Here is a 22504-nt window from a genome sequence, read left to right as displayed (position 1 = left end):
TGCTCCCCAGAGTGCAGAGAAACAAGGGGGCCAAGTCAAGACACCAGAATACACATGGCAGAGAAAGAGAGGGGTGAGGCAGGAGTGTAAAGGGGGCAGAAAGTAAAGGGCAGTGTCTGTCCCCCTGAGACATGAGGCCCAGAACAGCAATCCGCATCGGCCTGGCTCACTGATGCACTCTGGAACTGAAAGAAGGTCTGGCATTGACTGGGGGCTCACTAAATGTCGAATGACTGACTGGTTGAGTGAAAGGAGAAACATGGAAGGGACAGGTGGTCCTCCACCATCACTGCTGTGTGTGTCAGAGCCTTGGATCCAGGAACCCCACCTCGGAGAACTTAGCCTGTAGGGATGAGGGACAGGACAGGGTGTGCGCGTCAACACCGTTTGCATTGCCCGAGCACTGGAAGCCCCACTGAGCTCCATCGCAAGGGACTGGGGAAAGAAATGTGGAGCAACTGGCCCTAGGCAACCGTTAACATGATGCTGCACAAAAATATTGCCTGGGTTAGTTAAAACAAAATATGTTTACTTATGAGCACAGAAAGAAAGGTGGAAGGATAGCCATCAAAATTTTAACTGTGGTTATCTCTGGGTTAAGAGATTATGGATGATTTTTACATCCTTCCTTTGGTTTGTCAGTATTTAACAATTTTTTTTTCTGCAGTGAAGAGGTATCCCTTGTGAGTAAGAAAAAGAGCATGAGCCTTGGTTAGTCTGCTTGCTTGTTGTTGTTGTTTTAATGAAGGAACAATTAATGCATGACTTAACTCAAGGTCAGACTTAGGGAGGGACCGACTGAGGGCTACCTGCCTGGTATCACCAACATTCAGCTGGAAATGAGGTCCAAGAGGAAGGATTGGAAAGCTGCTTCTTTGTCATTCTTGCTCAAACATGCCCAGAAGCTCACTTTAGTGGTTAAAAAGGCCCATTCTTCCCCCTGACATTCTTCTAGTTGATAGAGGAGGTACAAGATACATTGCCTAATGAGACTCAGTGAAGTTATTTTCATTCTGAAAGTGTAGAACTTTCCTAAGTTGGTGCTTCTACACCAACCGTTCTTCTTTGAGGGAGGCTGGACCTCCCAGCTTTTTGGGCAGGTGGGAACTGGGGCCTGGGTGTCCCCTGGGAGCCTCGGGCACCAGAACCCACACACTGCAGGCTGGAGCCGCCTCTCAATCCAGGGGACAGAGCTTGGGCTTCATGCCTTGCCACTGTGGAAATCTGGCCACTGTCCACCAGCCCCTGCCTCCCCTCCACTTTTGGACCAGAAACACTGGGATCCCTTCTCCAAAACCTGCTTTGATTGGTTCTGTGCTTTTCCAACAGGGTTCCACGCGCCCATCTCCAGAAATTGCTCAGGGATAGGAAAGGCCCTTATCTGGCTCCTGGGGTTCCCTCCAGATGCCAGAGCCAAGGCTGTCCCAGGAGGGAGGGGTCACAGCCAGGACACTGATGCGGCCACAGGTGTGGTGGGGATGTGCTCACTGTGCCCTCAGCTCCAGAGCAGACAGGCCAGAAGCAGACCGAGGAACACCACGAGCGTTAGCGTTATTCTCAGTGATAACTGTAATAATAGTAGCGACTTCAGTGTTTTTCCTGACCACAAAAATACAGAGACACTGCAGAAAATATAGAATCTAATAATAACACTGATAATGTACCTATTGCCATTAAGGATGAATTTTAACAAGGACCACCCACGCTATTTCGAGGCATACAACTCTACTCCTAGACATATGCGTCTCTCTCTGTTTATTTTGGATGCCCCTGTCCTGCTCGTCTACATAGCCAACAGGAGGAAAGTACAGAGAGGCTGGTGGGTGTTGAAATCAGGAGGAGCGCTGAAGGCAGAAAACAACTGAAAAGAAATGTGTCTCAAAGGAGAGCAAAATAGAAGAAATAGAGAGCCACGCTCCCTGACCATAGAGAGAAGCAGGAGAGGCTCTAAGAAGGAAGTCAGCCTCCCTAGGACAGCAGACCCTGGCCCCACCCGGGCAGCAGCCCAGGTCCTCCGCCACGTACTTGACACTTCCTCAGAGCAGGAGCTGAGGATGCTGATTTGGAGTAAAGTTGCCAGAAAAAATGGCGGACACTCAGTTAAATTTGAATTTCAGAGAGATATACTTTGGGCCATACTTACACTAAAAAATCATTTGTTGGGTGCCTGGGTGGCTCAGTTGGTTGAGCGACTGCCTTCGGCCCAGGTCATGATCCTAGAGTCCCGGGATCGAGTCCCGCATCGGGCTCCCTGCTCGGCAGGGAGTCTGCTTCTCCCTCTGACCCTCCCCCCTCTCATGTGCTTGCTCTCTCTCATTCTCTCTCTCTCAAATAAATAATAATAAAAAAATAAAATCTTTAAAAAATAAAAAATCATTTGTTATGTGAAATTCAAATACTGCACGGAATGCACTTATCATACTAATTATTCATCATTCCTCTGAAATTCAAGGCACACTGGGTGTCCTGTATCTATCTGTATTTGCATTTGCCTGGCAACCCTAATTTGGTGGCTCTTCAGGAAAAGGGCCGCAGGGGTGGGGCTGAGGGGCCGCAGTCTGATGGCACAGTGTGGCCACCTGGCCTTTCTCCAGAGACCTGATGACACTTCCCGGAGTGGCTGGGGGAGGGACAAGGTATTCGGATGAGGAATAATTCATACCCATAGATCAAATGCCAGGAAGGAGACCCAAAACCATGTCCTAGAGGAAAGGCTGGAGGAACCGGGATGTTTAGCTTGGAACAGAAAACGCAGTTAGGGAGGGGTGGGCATGACCGCCTGCCTTAACCGCTGATCATTCTCACCTGGGGGCGGGGGGACGGCAGCAGCCCTTAGTGGCTCCAGAGGGCAGAGTAAGAGCCAAGATAGGGCAGGTACAAGGAGTCAGATTTCAGGCCAGCAGTGTGGCAGGCGGCCAGGGAGGAAGGGCCTGCCACAGAAGGGTTTCCAGAGGCTGGACTGGCATTCTCAAATGTCCAGCAGGGACCAAGTCAGGCTACTTGGAGAGTGAAATCCTCCAAGGTACTCACCAGGGTTGTCCCCAGTGAAGGCCACCACTTTGCATCCTGGAGGAAATCCATAGCACTGGATGTAGTAGGAAGAAATGGCTCCCTGAGGAGGAAAAGCAAGCATGCCCTACTGAGGCAAATCTGACCTACTGTGCACAGCCCTCCAAGCCTCAGGTCACAAGAGAGCTTCAAGCTCCAGGTCACTGGGCCTGCACTCACATCAGTCCCTGTCCTAAACCAGGGATGTCCCTCCCGTTCACAAAAAGCCAGAGGAGCCCAGCACAGGCTTGGAACCACAAATATTAGGTCATCCCACTGCCTTGACCACCACTGGATTTTGAGAGGCAGCCAGAACAAACCAATCCCCAACTTGTACTTGTTTTGCAAGCTCCAAATTCTGAGATAGCATTAGTGGGAAATAAATAACAAGGAGAGGGCGCCTGGGTGGCTCAGTCGGTTAAGCATCTGCCTCCGGCTCAGGTCATGATCCCAGGGTCCTGGGATTGAGCCCCGCATCGGGCTCCCTGCTCAGCAGGGGGGGTCTGCTTCTCCCTCTATCCTTCCCCCCTGCTCATGATCTCTCTCAAGCTCTCTCAAATAAATAAAAAAAATTAATAAAAAAATTTTTAAAAATAGGTAAAAGAGGACACACAGGAAGCAAATTCATGGAAGAAGATCATGCCCCACACCCTTGCTCTATCAGCCCAGCAATCTGATTAACCAAACATGTAAATGCACAGGTCAACGTTCTAAAGAAAATAAACCAAAAATGGCAGTGTGGGGGAGGGAACACCCCTGGGGAAGCATGACCCCTAAGGCTCCTCCCAGGGCAGCTGTGGGACCAGACAGCAGGGACCCCTCTGAACAGACCCATAGTCTTTAGAGAGCATAGCCATAAAAGAAAAACACTGTTTTTCCTTTCCCTGACTTTATCTCAGTTCCAAAAGTTTAAAACAAATGACGGGCCATCCTGGTGTGTGGAAAGAAAATTTTGCTCCTTCCAGGAAAATTTTGGATTTACATCAGAATAAGCCATCTCCTGGGAGAGAAATGTCTTGGCCCGGGTTGCCTCAAGAAACAGAGGCTGAGTCAGGGTTTGTGTGCAGGTGGCTTATTTGGGGGAAGTGATCCCAGGAAACAAGAGGGGCGCCTGGGTGGCTCAGTTGGTTAGGCGACTGCCTTCGGCTCAGGTCATGATCCTGGAGTCCCGGGATTGAGTCCCGCATCGGGCTCCCTGCTCTGCAGGGAATCTGCTTCTCCCTCTGACCCTCCCCCCTCTCATGTGCTCTCTCTCATTCTCTCTCTCTCAAATAAATAAATAAAATCTTAAAAAAAAAAAAAAAAGAGGGGAACTGGGGAGGAAGGAGAGCCCACCCAAAGGTTAAACTGTCAAGCTGGTCCTCGCTGTGGGCAATGTCCGAGGAGCTGTGTGTGAAGGATCTGGGGGCTGTCCACCTGGGGATGGGACGGGGAGCAGCTCTCCACAGGCTTCCACTGGTGAGGGGTGCCCCGTGGGGTTTTAACTTCCTGGACCTCCAGGTTTGCACGGTGCAAACATGGAGTCACAGAAGCCGCGGGCAGAAAGTGAGAGAAATGAGATAGAGCTGGGGCAGGGTACTGCCGGGTGACACCTGCATGAAGCCACAGCTGCTGGCAAAAGAGGCGGCTTAGGAGGCTGCGAGCCGGGGCTGGAGAAGCGTCTGATACCATATGTCCCAAATACTTGCCTGCAGAAAATGAGTAAGCTGTCTGGGCACTACCTGCAGAAGAAGGGATGATGGGAAACATGGATTCGGCTTGTTTTCCCCCGTCACGTGGGTACATATGTTACAAAGGAAAATACCCTTTTCAGAATCAGTTCTTTTCCGCTCCTCAAGCTGCTAGTCTGTGCACGGGCTCCCTCCTGGAGGCATGCGTTCCTGTCATAAGGCAAACAAAGCCTGCTGCCATGGACCAAACACTGCTCTCCAGCTCACACAAAACCAGAAGCCGTGCATGGAATACCAATCCCAAAGGCTTGGCCGTTTAGTTTCCTGTTTGCCCTTCCTTATTCTTTCTGCTGGGCTTCAGCGGGCCTGGGTCCTGGACTGTCCCTTGAACTCCCCTCCAAGGCTGGGGACACCCCTCCCTAAGCTCTGTGCGTCGGAATTGATCTCCAAAAAGTGGCTGGGACTTGGAACGGGCAGCACGAGCGGGCCTCAGGGACCTTCTGCTTCCTTCCCACCAGCTCTCAGAACCACCTAGAATTCTCTCTCTTCTCAATGTCTGGCATGTGCTCCCACCAAAGGGCCCCTAAGGGCAGGGCCCAGGTCTCCCTCTACTCCATCCTCCCCACAGAACAGCCACGAACGTAAGTTAACTAGGGGACACCAGTGTCCATTCTGAATGGGGGTGCCATGCTGTTTTGCCTCTTTTGCTATGGAGTTGAGTTCTTTATATATTTTGGATACTAACTCCTTGTCACATATATGATTTTTAAATATTTTCTCCCATTCCATAGGTTGCCTTTTTGTTTTATTGATGGTTTCCCTTGCTGTGCAGAAGCTTTTAAATTTGATGAGGTTCCATTTGTTGATTTTTCCTTTTCTTGCCTTTGCTTGTGGTGTCAAACCCAAAAAATCATCACCAACGCCTGTTTTCTTCTAGGAGTTTTATGGTTTCAGGTCTTACATTCAAGTCTTTAATCCATTTTCAGTTAATTTTTGCATATGGTGTAAGTTAGCGGCCCAATTTCATTCTTTTGCATGTGGCTGCCCTAAATGTTTTTAATATTACCCTTGGGACCAGGCATTATCTTAAACACTTTATCTGTTTTTATCCTTTTTTATTTATTTTTTAATTTTTTTTTTTAAAGATTTTATTTATTTATTTGAGACAGAATGAGAAAGACAGAGAGCACATGAGAGGGGGGAGGGTCAGAGGGAGGAGCAGACTCCCTGCAGAGCAGGGAGCCCGATGCGGGACTCGACCCCGGGACTCCAGGATCATGACCTGAGCTGAAGGCAGTCGCTTAACCAACTGAGCCACCCAGGCGCCCCTCTGTTTTTATTCTTTTTTAAAAAATTTTTTAAAGGCCTTATTTTTAAGTAATCTCTACACCCAGTGTGGGGCTCAAACTCACAACCCCGAGATCAAGAGAAGCATGCTCTACCGACTGAGCTAGGCAGGCGCCTCTATCTTAAGCACTTTAAATGCATCAACTCATTTCTTCTGCACAACGGCCTGATGACATAGAAAGTATCATTGTTCCCATGTTTCGGGAAAGATGGAAATGATGGGGAAACTGAGGCACAGATTAAAGTCACAGAGTCAGTGAGTGGCCGAGGCAGGGTTCCAGCCCAGGCAACCTGGCACCAGAGCCTGCGCTCTCCCCAGCTCGTTCGTATTTCTTTCTGTTTTCTCCAGACTGCCTGCTTCAAGCTTCAGAGGTGGTTCCTAGCCCTAGAATGTCAACATTCTGTGCATTTTTTCCTAAAGTGTGCAATCACCCACCACTTATATTTTCCACTTTTCTTCCTGTTCTAATAAATTTCTAGTGGAATTTTCCAAGGTCCCCCTTACCGCACACCTCACCACCATGAGGCAGTCATCCGTACATGCACCTGAGCACCTGCTAAATGCAAGGCACCGATCCAGGCGTTTGGCTTTGATGTACGTCAAACCCCTCTCATACTAGCCTGACAATCCCGAGTGTGTACGCCTGTGTGTAAATAAATGAATGAGGGTGACTGTGTGTGTGTGTGTTCTGCACTGCTCGGCCCAGTAGCTGCCAGCTCTGAAACGAGGCACGTCACCAGCAAGGGGACCTACCACCACGGAGCACGACGGTACGGGTGTGCCAAGCTTCTCCTCTAAATGAGGCGCACACGCGCCAAGGCAAACCTGCGACCAGACTTTGTCCTGGATCTGCAACAAATTCATTCCAGAACCTAAGGAATGAAGGAAACAAGAAACAGAAACATCTCTGAAAAGGACCTGTTGTGGACATGCACCCAGCTGGCAGAAAGCCGACTGTCTCTTGCAGCAAACCCGGACCTGGAGCTCTTTCCCAACGGAATGGATACAGTGTGCCTGGCTCATTATGCAACTAGAGGGCCAGAGAACCAGAGGTCAGCAGGGCCCTCAGAAACACATGGCCCCACCACCTCCTCCAAATAGTCCTCACGTCAGCCTGGGAATCTGCAGTCCTAAGACCCGACACTACACTGACGAGGAACTGTTCTCCGCGTCCCCTGGGGTTCAAGGGGTCTGCTCAGAGGGTCCCGTGCCGATGTGGGTCAGTCCTCAGGCTTCCCCAATCACATCTAACTTTTAAAGAAATCACCGAGATCAGCTCACGAAGTGTGTCTGAAAACAATCTACGTCTCCCAAGGCTTTCCTGAGGATGGCAAAGGGGAGAGAAGCCAGAGCACAGGAGGACGGCTCTCCTCTTCCTCCCCCACTGGGCCCAGGTGGAGGCAGACAGCTGTCGGCCGGGATGCTGATGGCGTCACGCACCCAGGTGAGGAGGTGAGACGGCTGGGAATCAGGGGGTGACTTCTCAGGTGAGTGAGGAGAGCGGAGCGGAGGGCCTAGCCAAGGCTGTAGAACCCGAACTTTGGAATGCCCACAGGAGCGGGGCCATGACGTTTCCCAGCAGCACTTCATAGCCCCGGGGTGGACACGGGCTATTCCAGGCTTAGGGCTCTGCTGGCCTGACTTGTGTGGAGCTACCTGTAGGAGTCCTTTCTTCTCCAGATTGTGAGTGAAGCTGGGGGACCACTGCTTGGGCACCTTACTTTCTCTCCCTGAACGCTAGAATAATATGTGGCATACGACAGCACTCGGACAACTCCAGATGGATTCCCAGGAGGCTCTGAGCATTCCGAGACTCTTCCGAAGCCACGCGAATAGGTCCGGGCTCTCGCTCTGCACTCGGCTCCCCTCTGCGCTTCACAGGCCTTCTAGCTTGGCCTCATGCAAAAGTGCCTTTGGCAGCCTCCTCCCAGCTCTCCTTCCTCACTGGCATCGCTTACACTAATTTTTGGCAAGGCATTGACTCCAGAAACTCACCACTCCCTTGAGTTCTCCAAATGTGAACACAACTTCAAGAAACAACTCCTTGTGGGAGCCAGGCTCCAAGATGGCTCATGCTCATCGCCAAGCTCTGCTGTTCACACCTAATGAGGTCCCTGCCTTCCTGTACCTGGGTAGGTCTGTGTGACCAGTAGGGTGGGCCACAAGGGATGGCATGTCACTTCCAAGGTTAAGGTGTAAAAGATTCTGCGGCCTCTGCTTGGCCGCCCTCTCCTCTCATCCCTCACTCGGGGCGGGGGGGCGGATCCAGCTCCAGTGTCATTGGTGTCCTATGGGAGGCCCACATGGTGAGGGAGTGAGGCCTCTGGCTAAGAGGTCTGGAAGTGGATCCTCCAGCCCCAGTCGAGCCTTTTGATGGCTGGTCCTGGTTGCCAGCTTGAATGCCACCTCATGAGAGCTCCTGAGCCAGCACCACCCAGCTCAGCTGCTCCCAGATTACAGACCTGAAGAAATTCTGTAAGATAATAAACACTTGTGGTCAGGGCGCCTGGGTGGCTCAGTCGGTTAAGCGTCTACCTTCGGCTCAGGTCATGATCTTAGGATCCTGGGAACAAGCCCCACATCAAGCTCCCTGCTCAGTGGGGAGTCTGCTTCTCCCTCTGCCCCTGCCCGCACTCATGCTCTCCCTCTCTCTCTCTCAAATAAATAAATAAAATATTTAAAAAATAAAGTTCCTACTCTGCTAAGCAGTGCATTAGACAAAAAAAATTAAACAGTTGTTGTCTTTAGCTGCTAAGCACTGGGGTCATTCGTTACACAGCAAAAGATAACTAATACACTCCCTTCATGGCAAAATATGAAAGGGCTAGAAGTCTGGCACCCACCCAGGGGGATGAGGCCCACACCACCCACAGGCATGCACGTCCATACTGAACAGGCACACCCCCCAGGACTCTGAAGGCTTACCATCACTGTAGTCGATAGGGGCATAAGACCCAAGGAAGAGGGAAGCAGCAAAACTACTGACCAAAGAAATTCTCTGTGAAAGAGAGAAACACAGTGAGATAGGCCTCATTTCCATAAGCAACTGAATACTATGGTATGCACCACCCGAGAAGAGTTTTAAACTGGGGAGGGAAGCGGAAACATTGAGTGAGATGCCCCAGTAATGGCGGTGACTGAGTATCCTGGATTCTAAAGCATTGGAGTATCTGGAACACCAAGAACTGAGTCCTTGGGAGAGCACCTACCTCACTCTGCAGTTTCTGACGGGCCAGAAAACTATCAAGTCCAACAAAGAGAAAAGAGCAACAAGGCCTAGGAAAAAGCCATGCTTAAGGAAGTGGCTTTTCTTCCCGGCATCCAGGGAGCGTGGTGCCTGATTTCCTTCCTCCGTTTCTGTGGTCTTTATAGCTAGTCTCAAGGGAAATGGGATGTGTGGCCACAGGATTCAGAACCAACAAAGATACTCTCAGGGGTTCAGAATAAATATGAGTGAGTCGGCCCCTCAGAAGCACCAGAGCCCAGGCATGAGCTGGAGAAACTGATAACGGATTTCAAATATCCCCCTGAGGGTCCGTGCTTCCACATGGGACTCAGGGGCCCTTGGACCACAGCAGAGAATGCCAGCACCTCCTGTCCCCCGCTCAGGCCACCTTTGTTCCATACACAGAGTGTGGAGAGGGTTTTTCATCTCTGCCCTTACCCACCCCCGCCCCGGAAATCTGCACGGCTAATGCCGCAGAGTAATCTGGAACCTTGAGTCGTCATGTAATAAAAGGGATGTTGTTAATGCCCAAGATTAAAAAGGCACTCTGGTTTAACATGCGCTGATCATTTTCTAATGATCCAGAGATGAAAATCACTAGCCAAGTTGTGGAGCTGCTTCCCAGGTGGCATTAAGAGCTGGCTTGCAGCACCTGTGGATGAAGGACCGAATCTGAGCTCCTGGGACACAGGCTCTGGCTGAAGGGCCATGGTGGGGACACATGGGTCCAGCTTTCCCCATTTCCAAAGAAAACATCGAGTCCACGCCCATCAAGAGCCTGGTAGCCATCCTGCGCTAACCATGCAGGAAACTGAGGGGGCAGACACTAGCAGGCACCCAGACCAACGACTCAGGTGGCCCCAGGAAGACACCAATCCCCACAGCTCCCACCCTGCCCTTAACCTCTGCCCCTGACCTCCGCCCCACCTGGTCAGGAGAGGCCCTGACTTCTCTTTCCCACAATTCCATTCTCTCCCTCCTCTTTGGAAATGGCTTGCCAGTGAGAAAAAAGCAAACTGGATATATACCATTTCTAATGTCTGCTAATCGATGTTTTTGGCCAGTGCACATAAGATGTATTTATGCTAAAGGTAAGTATTATAAAAGAAATTCAACTGTGACTTAAATCAAATAGGAACGTTTCACCAACCTCTGTCTGTGAGTAGGCCTCGGGATTCTGCTGGTAAATCTTTGCAATTTGGTTTCCTGTAAAACGCTGGAAAAAGACTGCAAATTCTTAAAAACCCAACTCCTACATGCAATGATCATCTCTAGAACTTGAGGCTGGCATAGCATGCTCTGTACATGAGTTTGTGTCGTGAAAGCTTTACAAAGGCCTCAAATCTAGAAATGTCGGCTGAACACCCTTAGTGAATAAGCCTTGCTCCTCACCCGGCACAGTGACCGTGCAGACCAAGGGCCCCGGCGCAGAAGACGCAGGTCCGCTCCCCACCCCTCCCTGTTGTTTTTAAGGCCGGTGGCCCAAGAAGGGTCACATGACCCAAGCTGGGCCAATCGCAGCCAGCCCTGTAACGGTGGCCGAAGCCAGTGGGAAAGAGGCATTCTTTTTTTTTTTTTTTTAACTTTTCCAGGAGCTGTACTAAGGGCCTTGCATACATTCACTCCTTTCAGCTTCAAAACTGCCTGAAGTGTAAGTGCTATTTGTATCCCAGGTTAGAGGCTGACGTGGAGGTGACATCATGACCCCGCACAGAGCATAGCCAGGGTCACACCTCAGCTCCCCGCTGGGCAACGGGAGGCGCATCCTTGCTCGTGGGCAGCAGAAGGAGGCAGGACAGCCTTGAGCATTATCGGGGGCCAGAGTGCCCAATCCTGGCTCTGCAGGGCGACACCCACAGGGCCTCATGTGATCCCCACTGGGGCAGGTCACCAGCTGTGTCCTCCCAGACACCCAGGGACAAGGGACCAGAGCCAGCAACAGGACTTTCCTCCCGGGGCCAAACCCAGCCCCCAGCCCCCAGCCCCCAGCCCCTGGCGGGCGCTGCGCACCTCATAGGCACGGGAGCCAGTGAGGCAGCTGAGAGCCTGGGCCCCGCCCACAGCGGCCTCCAGCCCACGGCATTGGGCTGTGGTGCTGGAGTCCATCCACACCGGGCTGTCCCTGATGGAGAAACAGGCCTGGAAAGGAGGAACGAAGGCACAGGTTTGAATTCTGCCTGCTGACTCTGGGAGCCGCCCTGGGTCTGGCGGTTCCACGGCCAATCACAGCAGGTGTAGGCACCTCCTCCCTGGACGTGACCTTGGAAGACCCAGGGGCAAGCCCTTCCAGCCCAAACCTCGGCCTGGCCCAGTGGCGTCTCTCCCCAGAAAGCTCAAGGGAGAAGGTTCTGATGAGGACATCTGAGCACCACGGGCAACACTGGGGATGAGCTGGGGAGGGCTAGAACTGCAGCAAAGTGCAGTTTCCCAGGGGCCTTTGCAGCCCGGAACCATGGAGAAGACAGAGCCTGCCTTCCCAGCACCACCAGGAGACATCATGCCCCAAGGGGAGATCTCTGAGGGGGAAACTAGCCAGAGCCATGCCTGGCAGGAAGGGACCCGTGAGGAGGGCTATGCACCCGATCCTCTGTCCAGACACCAGCTATTTCCACCTGGAGGCAGGGCAGACCATGTTCACCACACTACGGCCAAGCCAAGTTCTTATACCCTTGACAATGCCCAAAAGCCCCAGACTTCCAGGCCCGTAAAGGCTTGGGTCCTTCTCCCCTCGGTTACCTGTAGCTGCTTATGTAATAGGAGGTCTGGTGACAGGCTTGTCAGCACCCGGCTGGCCCCAGCCTTCCAGTATACACTTCCATGTTGCTGTCAAGGCAAAACCCAAGCACACGTTCACACGGCCACACACTGGGATCACCTCCCAGAGACAGAGAAAGACTCCAGACCACACCCCAAAGAACTGGCTCTAAGCCTGCCCCTGCCATTTTTTACTCACAGAACTCATCCCCTTTCTGAGACTTGGTTTTCACCTCTAGAAAATGAGAACTCTGCCCTGTCCACCTCAAAACTTATAGGAAGGGTCCAAGAAAGAATTAGTGGTTTGGATTTTGGTATCCTTGTAAAATTGTATTTAAATATATTGCTCATATTACCTGAAATTCATTCCTTTATTCAGTTACCCATTCATTCATTCAACAAACATTTCCTGAGCACTTAGATCGTGCCAGGTGAGGGGACAGATGAATAGAATAGTACTGTCCCTGTTCTCTACGATATTGTCTTTGAGTCAGGGAGAAAGACACAAACACACAATTACAAAACCCTATGGATGTGCAGTGGCAGGGCAGTGGGGACACAGAGGAGGGGCATCGAACGAGCTGGTAGAAAGGACATTATTAGCAGGGAAGGAGCTGGAGTTGAGTGTGTGGGTGCTCCACGCAGAGAGCAAGCGCAGCTGAGAGAGCCTGGCAGGTGTGGAGAGTGGTGGTATTCCACACAGGGGGCTGAGTCTCGGGCGGGAGGGCAGTGGTGAGGGCTGGAGGGGGAGGTGGCATCCTGAGCACCAGGGCCTGGACATACATGCTCAGGAGGTGGGGGCTTATCTTGGAGGTGTGGGAACTCTGGATTAGCAGGGGAGTGACATGGCCAGGGCTGAATGTATGAAAGGGTTTGGGGGAGTCACAGAGAAGGTATGTGGGAGGCCGGGAGGCCCAAGCAGAGGACCAGAGAAAAATCACAGATATTCAGCCTGCGGCAAAAGAGGAGGATTGGAGAAGAGGTGTGACAGATTTAAAAGTCATGTAACAAATCAACAGGGCATGGGGACCCCTTGGACGTGGGTTCGAGGATGACAGGTTGTGGCCCTGGGGAAAGATGGAGCACTCAGTCTAGCACATGGTAAGCTGGAGGTGTTCTTGGGACACCTGGCCATGGGGTTGGGGGATGCCCAGGAGGGAGAGGGTATCCCAGCCTGGGGTTCAGATGAGAGAGGTGGACGAGATCCCCCAGGGAATCTGTTTCTGTTTAACAAGGACAGGAGCGTTAAATTCCTGTTAGGTTGGAGGGTAGGGGAGAAGAGGTGGCTTCAGAAAAATTAGTTAGCGCTCTCTAACAAGGATGTGAAAGCAGGCTAATCCACCATGGAGCGAAGTGATTCAGATGGTAAGATTCAACTTGGGTCCTGACTCCTCCTCCAGGCAGCTGTGTGACCTTGGGTAAGTGACATCACCCCTCTGTGCCTCAGTGTCCCCATGTAAATGGCAATGATATTAAAGACAGTAGCTAAAACTTAAATGAAGTTTTTATGCACTATGTATTTAACATTCACATCGACCCTAAGGCAGATGAGGGCACAGAGTCACCAGAAAGTTCGATGACACTGCTTTTAAATGGCGGGCCTGGGGACAGAGCCAGGCAGCAGACCCAGAGCTCCCGTGCTAACCACACCCCGACACCACCTCATAAAATCATTGTAACCATTAGGTTAAATAGTATACCTAAGAGGCACCGGGGTGGCTCAGTTGATTAAGCAGCGAACTCTTGGTTTTGGCTCAGGTTGTGAGCCCTGTGTCGGGCTCCGCACAGGGCGCTGAGTCTGCTTGAGACTCTCTCTCCCTCTCCCTCTCCCTCTGCCCCTTCCCCTGTTCACACACACTATCTCTCTCTCTCTTTCTAAAAAGAAAAAAAACAGTATACATAAAACGCTCGGCACTGCACCTGGCCTGTACTAAGTGCTCAGTCAGTGTGTTTTGTTATTATTTTTACTAATAGTGCTACTACTAAAACTGCTATCATTAGGAGTATAATTTCTGACTTTGCCTCTACTTCCTGGAAACAGAAAAGCAATGCTAGTGCTCCCAGACAGGCATCATAAATGCACGTCAAATGCTTCCTCCACCCCGTTAGAGGACCTCTCTCTGGTTCTTCCTCACCCAGCATCCTGTTCTGTATAATGCTTCACAGTCCCAGCCGCCTCAGATCCTTCAGCAAGGAGGCAAGCTCTACATCCTCAAGGTAGAAGAGTGGCAGGGGTCTTTACCAATGACAGAAAGCGTGCAGCGGCTCTCAGGAAGCAGCATTTCCTCCAGGGGAGCCCCGCACCCCTGCCCGATGGCTGCCCCGCACCCCTGCCCGATGGCTGCCCCGCACGCTGCAGGGAGGCTGCCACAGACAAACCTGGCCCGCCCCAGACAGGGCGAGGACTTGAGAGAAGTCGAAGCCCGAAGCCTTCATCCTCTCCAAGATGATATCCAGAGCCTGAGAAGACAAACGGAGCCCACTGTGACTCTCTGGAACCACTGAGTCATGCAAACCCACAGGCCTCAGCACTAAAACCCAAGTGCTTGCCATTACCCTGGAGATGCGAAAGAGCTGATGGCTTGGGATAGATAAGCCCTGGAATAATTAATTAAAGTAGGCACCCATCAAATAAAAAGGTGAACCCTGGTAAAAATAGCTTAAATAGATGGAATCAGAAACCACTGGTCCCTCAAATTCTGCTTCTCCAATTTGTGACTTCCAAGCACTCAGGAAGAACAAAAAACAAGGTGGATCAAATTGTGGTTTCTTTTATTTGCATTTTCAACCCACTGGACTAGTGGTGTGACTTCACTGCAACAGAGAGGTGAAGAGCAAAGTAGACAGCCCCCATCAGAGAGGGGCCCAGGCCTAGACTCCGTGTGTCCAGGAGCACCAGGCTGGAAGGAGTAGATAGAGATGGTGGCCATTTGTCCCAATCCCCATTCTACCCTCCACCATCTGGGTGTAATCTTTCTTGCAAGACCCCAGGTGTGGGATAGATGGAGCTGCCTGCCCAGAGCTCCCCTAAGATTTCAGGGCAGGAATTAGAGAGTCACCCCAGGCTGCTGGAGCTTTGACCTGATACCACCATCCCCACCCTCTGCTGGGAGGGCTCCTCTCGAAGCCCTGGCTATGGGCTGCCAACTCGGCCCTCCTGGCCAAACCTTGAGCAGGGAGTGGGGCATGGCTGGAGGGGGGACTGGCAAAGCTAGAACAGGCCCAATCCTGGGGGGCTGCTCATAATTAGAAATCATGTGGCCCCACCCCCAAGTCTGACTCTCTAGGCCCCAAACTATCGAAAGCCCTGACATTATCACTGGGACTTCTAGACACTGACTCTTGCCTGTCACCCCCACTGCCCCTTGGCCTGGCTCAGCCCTAGGAAGTCCATTCTCGCTGGCCTGTCTGGTGGAAAGCTGTGCTTTACCCCAGTCCTCCAGTATGAGTCAGGGTCAAGTTGATTAAAAAAAAATTTTTTTTTTTTTTTAAATTACACTAGTTATCTTAACAGAAAGAATTTAGGAGAGGGAATTACTTAACCAGGTATTGGAGGACTGAACCAGCTTTGGCAGACGCACTGAGCACTGCCTTTGGCTGGCTTCCAGTTTCAGTGTCTCGGGACCCCCGAGGCAAACTCAGCCCTATCATGCTGGTCTGTACTGGCCACGCCCCTGGTCCCGCAGCTCCATGGGTCACCCACGTTTGGCAACAGGCATCTTCCTTTCTTGTTGGTCCTGAGCAGGCAGGCCTGGCTTGGAGTCCATCTGAGCCTGAACACTAAGACGCCAGTGCTGTGTCTGGATCTCAGGGTACAAGCGTGGCCAGAGGGCTTCCTGCAGAGTGTTTGGCAAAGTTTTGGGAAAAGCGGTATTCTGAAGACGGCTACTTCCTGGCAGGGCCTGCAAGTGCTCTAGCAACAGACCTGCAAGCCCTCTCAGGCTCAGGAGTACTGACACCAGCTGAGGATTCGTCTAGCCTGAGAAGCCAGGCTGACTCCATTTCCCAATGAGGACCTGGTCTCAACAGAGGGTCAGGGATCCCTGTGCTTACCTGGACCCACATCAGGACTGGAGAGGTCACTGTCAGCCCGTCTTCGTGAACATGAACTCCACCCTGAGTCCTACAAGGAGAACAAGACAGAGTGCTGGACAGGGCCTTGGGCGGGGGCCTGGTGGGGACAGACCCTGGATCCCTCCAGTGGAAAGAGAAATGCCCCTTCCCCAACATCGGTGGGAACTCTAAACTGAACAATACTGAACAGGGCTCGCAAGATGGAAAGAGAAGTCCTGGAAATTGCTCAGGGGTGACAATTCTCAGAAAACACCAGCAAAAACAAGCCTTCTAAATATGAGGGGCTTGCCCTGGAAGGCAGGCATGGTGTCACTTGGCGCTGTGGCCATGAGGGAACTAGGGGGTGCAGGGTTGGATTAAAACCCTCTCAAGCCCACTGGGTTTGGAGAGGTAGAAAGGATGCACTACAAAGAGGTGCTGCATCTGCAGGAAAAGTTCTTGGCTATCAGACCAGGGAGTCCTTGGATTGCAAGCCTGGAAAGTTGCCTGGACCGCTCTCCCTACCCTCATCCCCCCTATAAGGCCCTCGTGTAAATAACTGATTTGACAAAATCCAACCCTTTCAATGATGAGTTTATCTTTATTTTTAAAGACTTTATGTATTTACATGAGAAAGAGAGAGAGCACAGAGGGAGAGGGAGAAGCAGACCCCTGCTGAGCAAGGAGCCCGATGCAGGGCTCCATCCCAGGACCCTGAGATCATGACCTGAGCCAAAGGCAGATGCTTAACCGATTGAACCACCCAGGTACTCCTCAATGACGAGTTTAAAACAACAATAGCAACAACAACAACGGGGCGCCTGACTCCAGAGTCAACTCAGGTGTCTCTAAGCAGGTGAAATGTATAAATCGTGGTGTGTGTGTGTGTGTGTGTGTGATGGAGTACTACACGATAATAATAATAAAAAAGTGAACTATTGATACACACACCAACAGAGATGAATCTCAATGACCATGCTGAATGAAGGAAGCCAGGCACAAAAGAGTCCATATTACATGATGCCATGTATATAATATGCTAGAAAGCGCAAATCCACCTGTTGTGAAAAAGCAGGTCAGTGGTTTCCCAAGTCCAGCAGGAAGGAAAGGATGGAATGGAAAGGGGCACAAAGAATCTTTGGGAGCGATGTAGACAGTCTGTATCTTAATTTTGGTGGTACTTTCCCAGCTACAGGTCTGCCTCTATCAAGATGCACTGAATTGTACATTTTAATGGATGTCCTTTTTTTATACACAAATGATACTCAATAATAATGACATTTTTAAAAAGATACTATTAGAAAAAGTGAAAAAGAGCAGCAAACTTTCCCATAGACAACAAAAACCATCAGAAAAAAAATGTTGCCTTTACAAAACACATAATTGCAACCAAACAGTCCGCATGTATTTAGCAACTTAAAATGGGCAATTCCTGCTAGGAGGGAAGACCAGCGCTCCCCACACCTGCCAAAGCACCAGGCCCAAATGGTTTCACAAAACAGTGCTTTGAAACCTTTAAAAAACAAGTATTTCTAATATTGTTTACCTTGGAATTCTCCAATTCTTTTTATGAAAAATAAAATAAAATCAACACCAAAACCTAACAAATACTGTACCAAAGTACAAGCAACAGAAGAAAAAATTGATTAAATAGACAACCAAAATTTAAAACTTTTGTTTCAAAGGACCATCAAGAAAGTGAAAAGACAACCACAGAAACGGGAAAAAAGTTTTGAAATCATATGTCTGATAAGAGACTTGTATCCAGACTATCTAAAGAACTTTTACAACTCAGTAATAAAAAGACAACGCAGTTGAAAAATGGGCAAAGGATCCAAGTGGACATTTCTCCAAAGAAGATACACAAACAGCCAAACATACTCAACATCGCTGGTCATTAGAAAGATGTAAATCAACACCACAACGAGCTACTACCATTTCATGCCCACTAACACAGCTATAATCTATAATCAGAAGAATAGTAAAAAACAAATGTTGGCAAAAACATGGAGGAATTGCAACCCTCCTATACCACTCGTGGGAATATAAAATGGTACCATTGCTTTGGAAAAGTCTGTCAGTTCCTCCAAATGTTGAACATAGAGTTACCATAGGACCCATTCATTCCACTCCTAGGTATACCCCCAGTGGAAATGAGAACACATGGCCACACAAAAACTTGTACACTAGATTAGTCAGCTTGGGCTGCCATAACCACAGATGAAGTGGTTTAAACAACAGGCATTTAGGGGCGCCTGGGTGGCTCAGTCGGTTAAGCGGCTGCCTTCGGCTCAGGTCATGATCCTGGGGTCCTGGGATCAAGCCCCGCAGCGGGCTTCCCGCTCTGCAGGAAGCCTGCTTCTCCCTCTCCCTCTGCCTCCCTCTCTGCCTACTTGTTCTCTCTCTCTCTATCTCTCTGTCAAATAAATAAATAAAATCTTTAAAAAAAAACAGGCATTTATCTGGTCACAGTTCTGGAGGCAAGAAGCCCATGATCAAGGTGCTGGCAAATCTGGTTTCTGGTGAAAGCATTCTTCCTACGTGCAGATGGCTACCTTCTTACCGTGTCCTCGCATGGCCCTTTCCTCTGTGCATATTCGGGCGGGGGGGGGGAGGGGAGAGGGAGAGAGAGAGAGAGAGATCGTCCTCTTAGAAGGATACCAGTCCTATTGGATTAGAGCCCCACCCTTAGGACCTCATTTAACCTTAATTACTTCCCTCAAGGCTCTATCTCCAAATACAGCCACATTGGAGGTTAGGGCTTCAACATGCTTTTTCAGGGGGCGGGAGAAGGACACAATTTAGTCTATAACATCCATGAATGTTCATAGCAGGATTATTCATAATAGCCAAAGAGTGGGATATCTGGCAACTGATGTATGGATAAACAAAATGTGGTAATATCCATACAATGGAACATTACTGAGTATATTATAGAAAGGAATGAAGTAGCATACAACATAAACTTGGGAAACGTTATGATAAGTGAAAGACACTTGCCAAAAATGACCACATATTGCATACATTCATTTATAAGAAATGTTCAGAATAGGCAAATCCATCGAGACTGTGGTTGCCAGGGTTGGAGGAGGGGCATAGGGCGTGTACTGCTAGTGGGTATGGGGTTTCTTTTTGAGGAGATGAAAATGTTCTAAAATTAAATAGTGGAGATTGTGACACAGTTCTATGAGTATATTAAAAACCACTGAACTGTACATTTTAAAAGAGTGAATTTTTTGGTACATGAATTCTATCTCAATAGAGCTTTAAAAAAAAAAGATACGATGGGGGGGATGACCCTGTATTAGTTAATTTCCATGGCTTGACACAGTTGAAGGTTAGTTCTCACTCACATAAAGCATCATCAGTGGTGTGCTGGGGACCAGGAATGCGGGGGGGGGGGGCTCTGTTCCCTGCAGTTATTCAGGGACCCAGGAGGACGGGGGCTCTTCTCATCTTCCAAGTGGTTTCCAAGGCTGCCCTGGACACTCACATCCAGCCACAGGACCCAGGAAGACACAGGGCAGAGGATCACAGTGGGGGTCGTATGGTCTCGTAGAGAGGCCTGTTCACTTTCTCTCATGTTCTGCTGGTTAAGACTCAAGTCACACGGCTGAACAAAACTGCAAGGAAGGCAGGAGTATGCCCAGGAGGAGAAGCAAAGAAGTCTGGTAGATCACTGGTTAATTGCTACAAAAGTCCCCATTTACATTAGTAAAAAGATACAACAGTCAGAAAGAAGTTTAAAATGAATTATAGGTACCAGGTGGTTTTGCCCTGGTAGTGACCTGAAACTACTAAGCTTATTTAGCTCACAATTCTGTGGGTCACTGGGCTGGGCTCAGCCGGGCTCCCTCGGGCTCCCTCTGTGTGTCGGCTAACAGTAGCTAGAGGGCTCTGCCTCTGGGGGCCAGCCGCTGCTTCTCTTAGCTGGGGATACAGGGGTAACTTGGCCACGTGTCTCTCATTCTCCAGCAGGCTGGCCTGAGCTCGGTCAAGTGGTGGCTGGGCAGGGTTCCAAGAATGAGAGCAGAAGTCAGCAAGGCCTTCTTGAGGCTTAGGTCTAGAACAGCACAATGTTATTTCCCTCACATTCTACTGGTTAAAATCCACAGGTCAGGAAATGACTCCCATCTCTTGACTGAAGGAGCTACAAAGTCACACTGCAAAGGGCCTGGGTGTAGGGAAGGGTGGGGAAGAATAGTCCTTTCTGCAATATATCCCAATGTGCACGATCCATATGTCAAACATATCAAAACCCATGTGAAGTATTCAAAAGAAGCCTTGAGGGATGCCTGGGTGGCTCAGTCGTTAAGTATCTGCCTTTGGCTCAGGTCATGATCCCAGGGTCCTGGGATCGAGCCCCACATCGGGCTCCCTGCTCAGTGGGGAGCCTGCTTTTCTTTCCCTCTGCCTGTGCTCTCTCTCTCTCTGACAAATAAATAAATAAAATCTTTAAAAAAAAAAAAAAAGAAGCCTTGAACAAACGGAAAGACAAAACATATGCCTTGATAGGAAAACTCAATCTCATAAAGTTGCCAATTCTCTGCAAGTTAATTTATAAATGTAATATGATCTCAATAAAAATATTAACAATTTCACTTTCTGGAACCTTAAAAGCTGATTCTTAAGTACATATCAAAAAAGAACAAGAACGTCCACAGACACTGTAGAAGAGTCAGAGGGGACCAACAATTCTAGATATTAAATCATATTATAAAGCTGGATAACTAAAACCACATGTCACTGGCTCATGAACAGACCCTCCCAACCAACGGCACAAAAGAAAACACCCAGAAATCGACCTAACCGTACACAGAAATTAGCATATAAAGCTGGCATCTCAAATCAGTGAGGTAAAGATGGGCTTCTAAAAATACGGTATTAAGACAATTGGAGAGTCATTGGGAAAAAATTGGAGCTGGATCTAAATGTCATGCCATACAGCTAAACTCCAAACATTTTTATATAAGAAAACTGAAACCTTACAAGAACTAGAAGAAAACGTAGGCAAAGTCCTTCACAGTCTCCGAATGAGGAAGGCCTTTCAAACCGTGACTCCAAATCTGGAAGCCACAGGAAAAGGCTGAGAAGTGCAGTAGCACAGGAAACAAAACTCCGTGTTGTTTGCCACCGCCCACAAGCAAGTCAAAAGCAAACTCAAATCTGAGAAACATATTTGCAATTCATTTAACAACAAAGAGCTCATTCCTCCAATATACAAAGAGCACCTGGAAATAATCAATCCAACAGAAAAATGAGCAAAGGTTATGAAAAACAACTTCACAGGAAAAAAAAGTTCAAGTAGCCCTTCGACATTTGAAAAGATGCTCACCTTCTTTCATAATAAGAGAAATACAAAGTAGATCCACATAGACGTACCATTTTTCACCTCTCTGAGTAGCAAAGAACAAAAGACTCTTTAACACCCACACTGCATTGCAGTGCTGTGGGAAACAGGCACTCACACGCATTGCTGGTGGGGTGTAAATCAATACAATCCCTATGGGAGGCAATCTGGCCATATCTTCCAATATTATAAATCTATTTGCTCTTTGATCCAGCAATCCTATTTCCAAACTTTTTTTAAAAAGATTTATTTAGGGCGCCTGGGTGGCTCAGTTGGTTAAGCGACTGCCTTCGGCTCAGGTCATGATCCTGGAGTCCTGGGATCGAGTCCCACACCGGGCTCCCTGCTCAGCAGGGAGTCTGCTTTTCCCCCTGACCCTCCCCACTCTCATGCTCTCTCTATCTCATTCTCTCTCTCAAATAAATAAATAAAATCTTTAAAAAAAAAAAAGATTTATTTATTGGGATGCCAGGGTGGCTTAGTGGGTTAAGTGTCTGCCTTTGGCTCAGGTCATGATCCCCGGGTCCTGGGGTTGAGCTCCGCATCGGGCTCCCTGCTCAGTGGGGAGCCTGCTTCTCCCTCTCCTGCTACCTGGCTTGTGCTCTCTCTCTGTCAAATAAATAAATACAATCTTTAAAAAACTAAATTAAAAAAATAAAAGATTTATTTATTTATCTGAGAGAGAGCACACACATATTCACACATGTGCAAGTGGGGGGAGGGGCAGAGGGAGAGAATCTTCAAGCAGACTCCCTGCTGAGCGTGGAGCCTGCCTTGGGGCTCGACCCCATGACCCATGAGATCATAACCTGAACCAAAACCAAGAGTCGGATGCCCAACTGACTAAGCCACCCAGGCATCCCCCTATTTCCAAACTTCTATCTTACAGATAAACTGGCACATGTCTGTAATGCTATATGTAAGGTAACTCGCACGTCATTTTTCACTGCAAACAACCCAGCGTCCTTCAATTTCATCTACACGGTGGAATACTATGCATCCTATAAAAAGAACACAGAGGGCGCCTGGGTGGCTCAGTCCATTAAACAACTGAC

At 49.4% G+C, this 22504-nt stretch overlaps 1 protein-coding gene across 1 annotated transcript in view; it reads right to left on the bottom strand.

Annotated features, from left to right (window-relative positions):
* Positions 1-22504, bottom strand: part of XYLB (xylulokinase) — a 47383-nt gene that overhangs the window by 18106 nt on the left and 6773 nt on the right. Inside the window, exons 3-10 of the mRNA XM_081822191.1 lie at positions 16100-16169; positions 14426-14506; positions 12029-12115; positions 11303-11431; positions 10443-10508; positions 8992-9064; positions 6820-6938; positions 3031-3112 (exon numbers count right to left, since the gene is read on the bottom strand). Of these exons, the coding sequence (XP_081678317.1) occupies positions 3031-3112; positions 6820-6938; positions 8992-9064; positions 10443-10508; positions 11303-11431; positions 12029-12115; positions 14426-14506; positions 16100-16169 (707 nt within the window). The remainder of the gene's footprint in view (positions 1-3030; positions 3113-6819; positions 6939-8991; positions 9065-10442; positions 10509-11302; positions 11432-12028; positions 12116-14425; positions 14507-16099; positions 16170-22504) is intronic.

This window comes from Leptonychotes weddellii, chromosome 1, assembly GCF_054177405.1.
Source record: "Leptonychotes weddellii isolate Sample4059 chromosome 1, ASM5417740v2, whole genome shotgun sequence".
NCBI classification, from domain to species: domain Eukaryota; kingdom Metazoa; phylum Chordata; class Mammalia; order Carnivora; family Phocidae; genus Leptonychotes; species Leptonychotes weddellii.
This window is presented reverse-complemented; position numbering and strand designations above follow the sequence as displayed.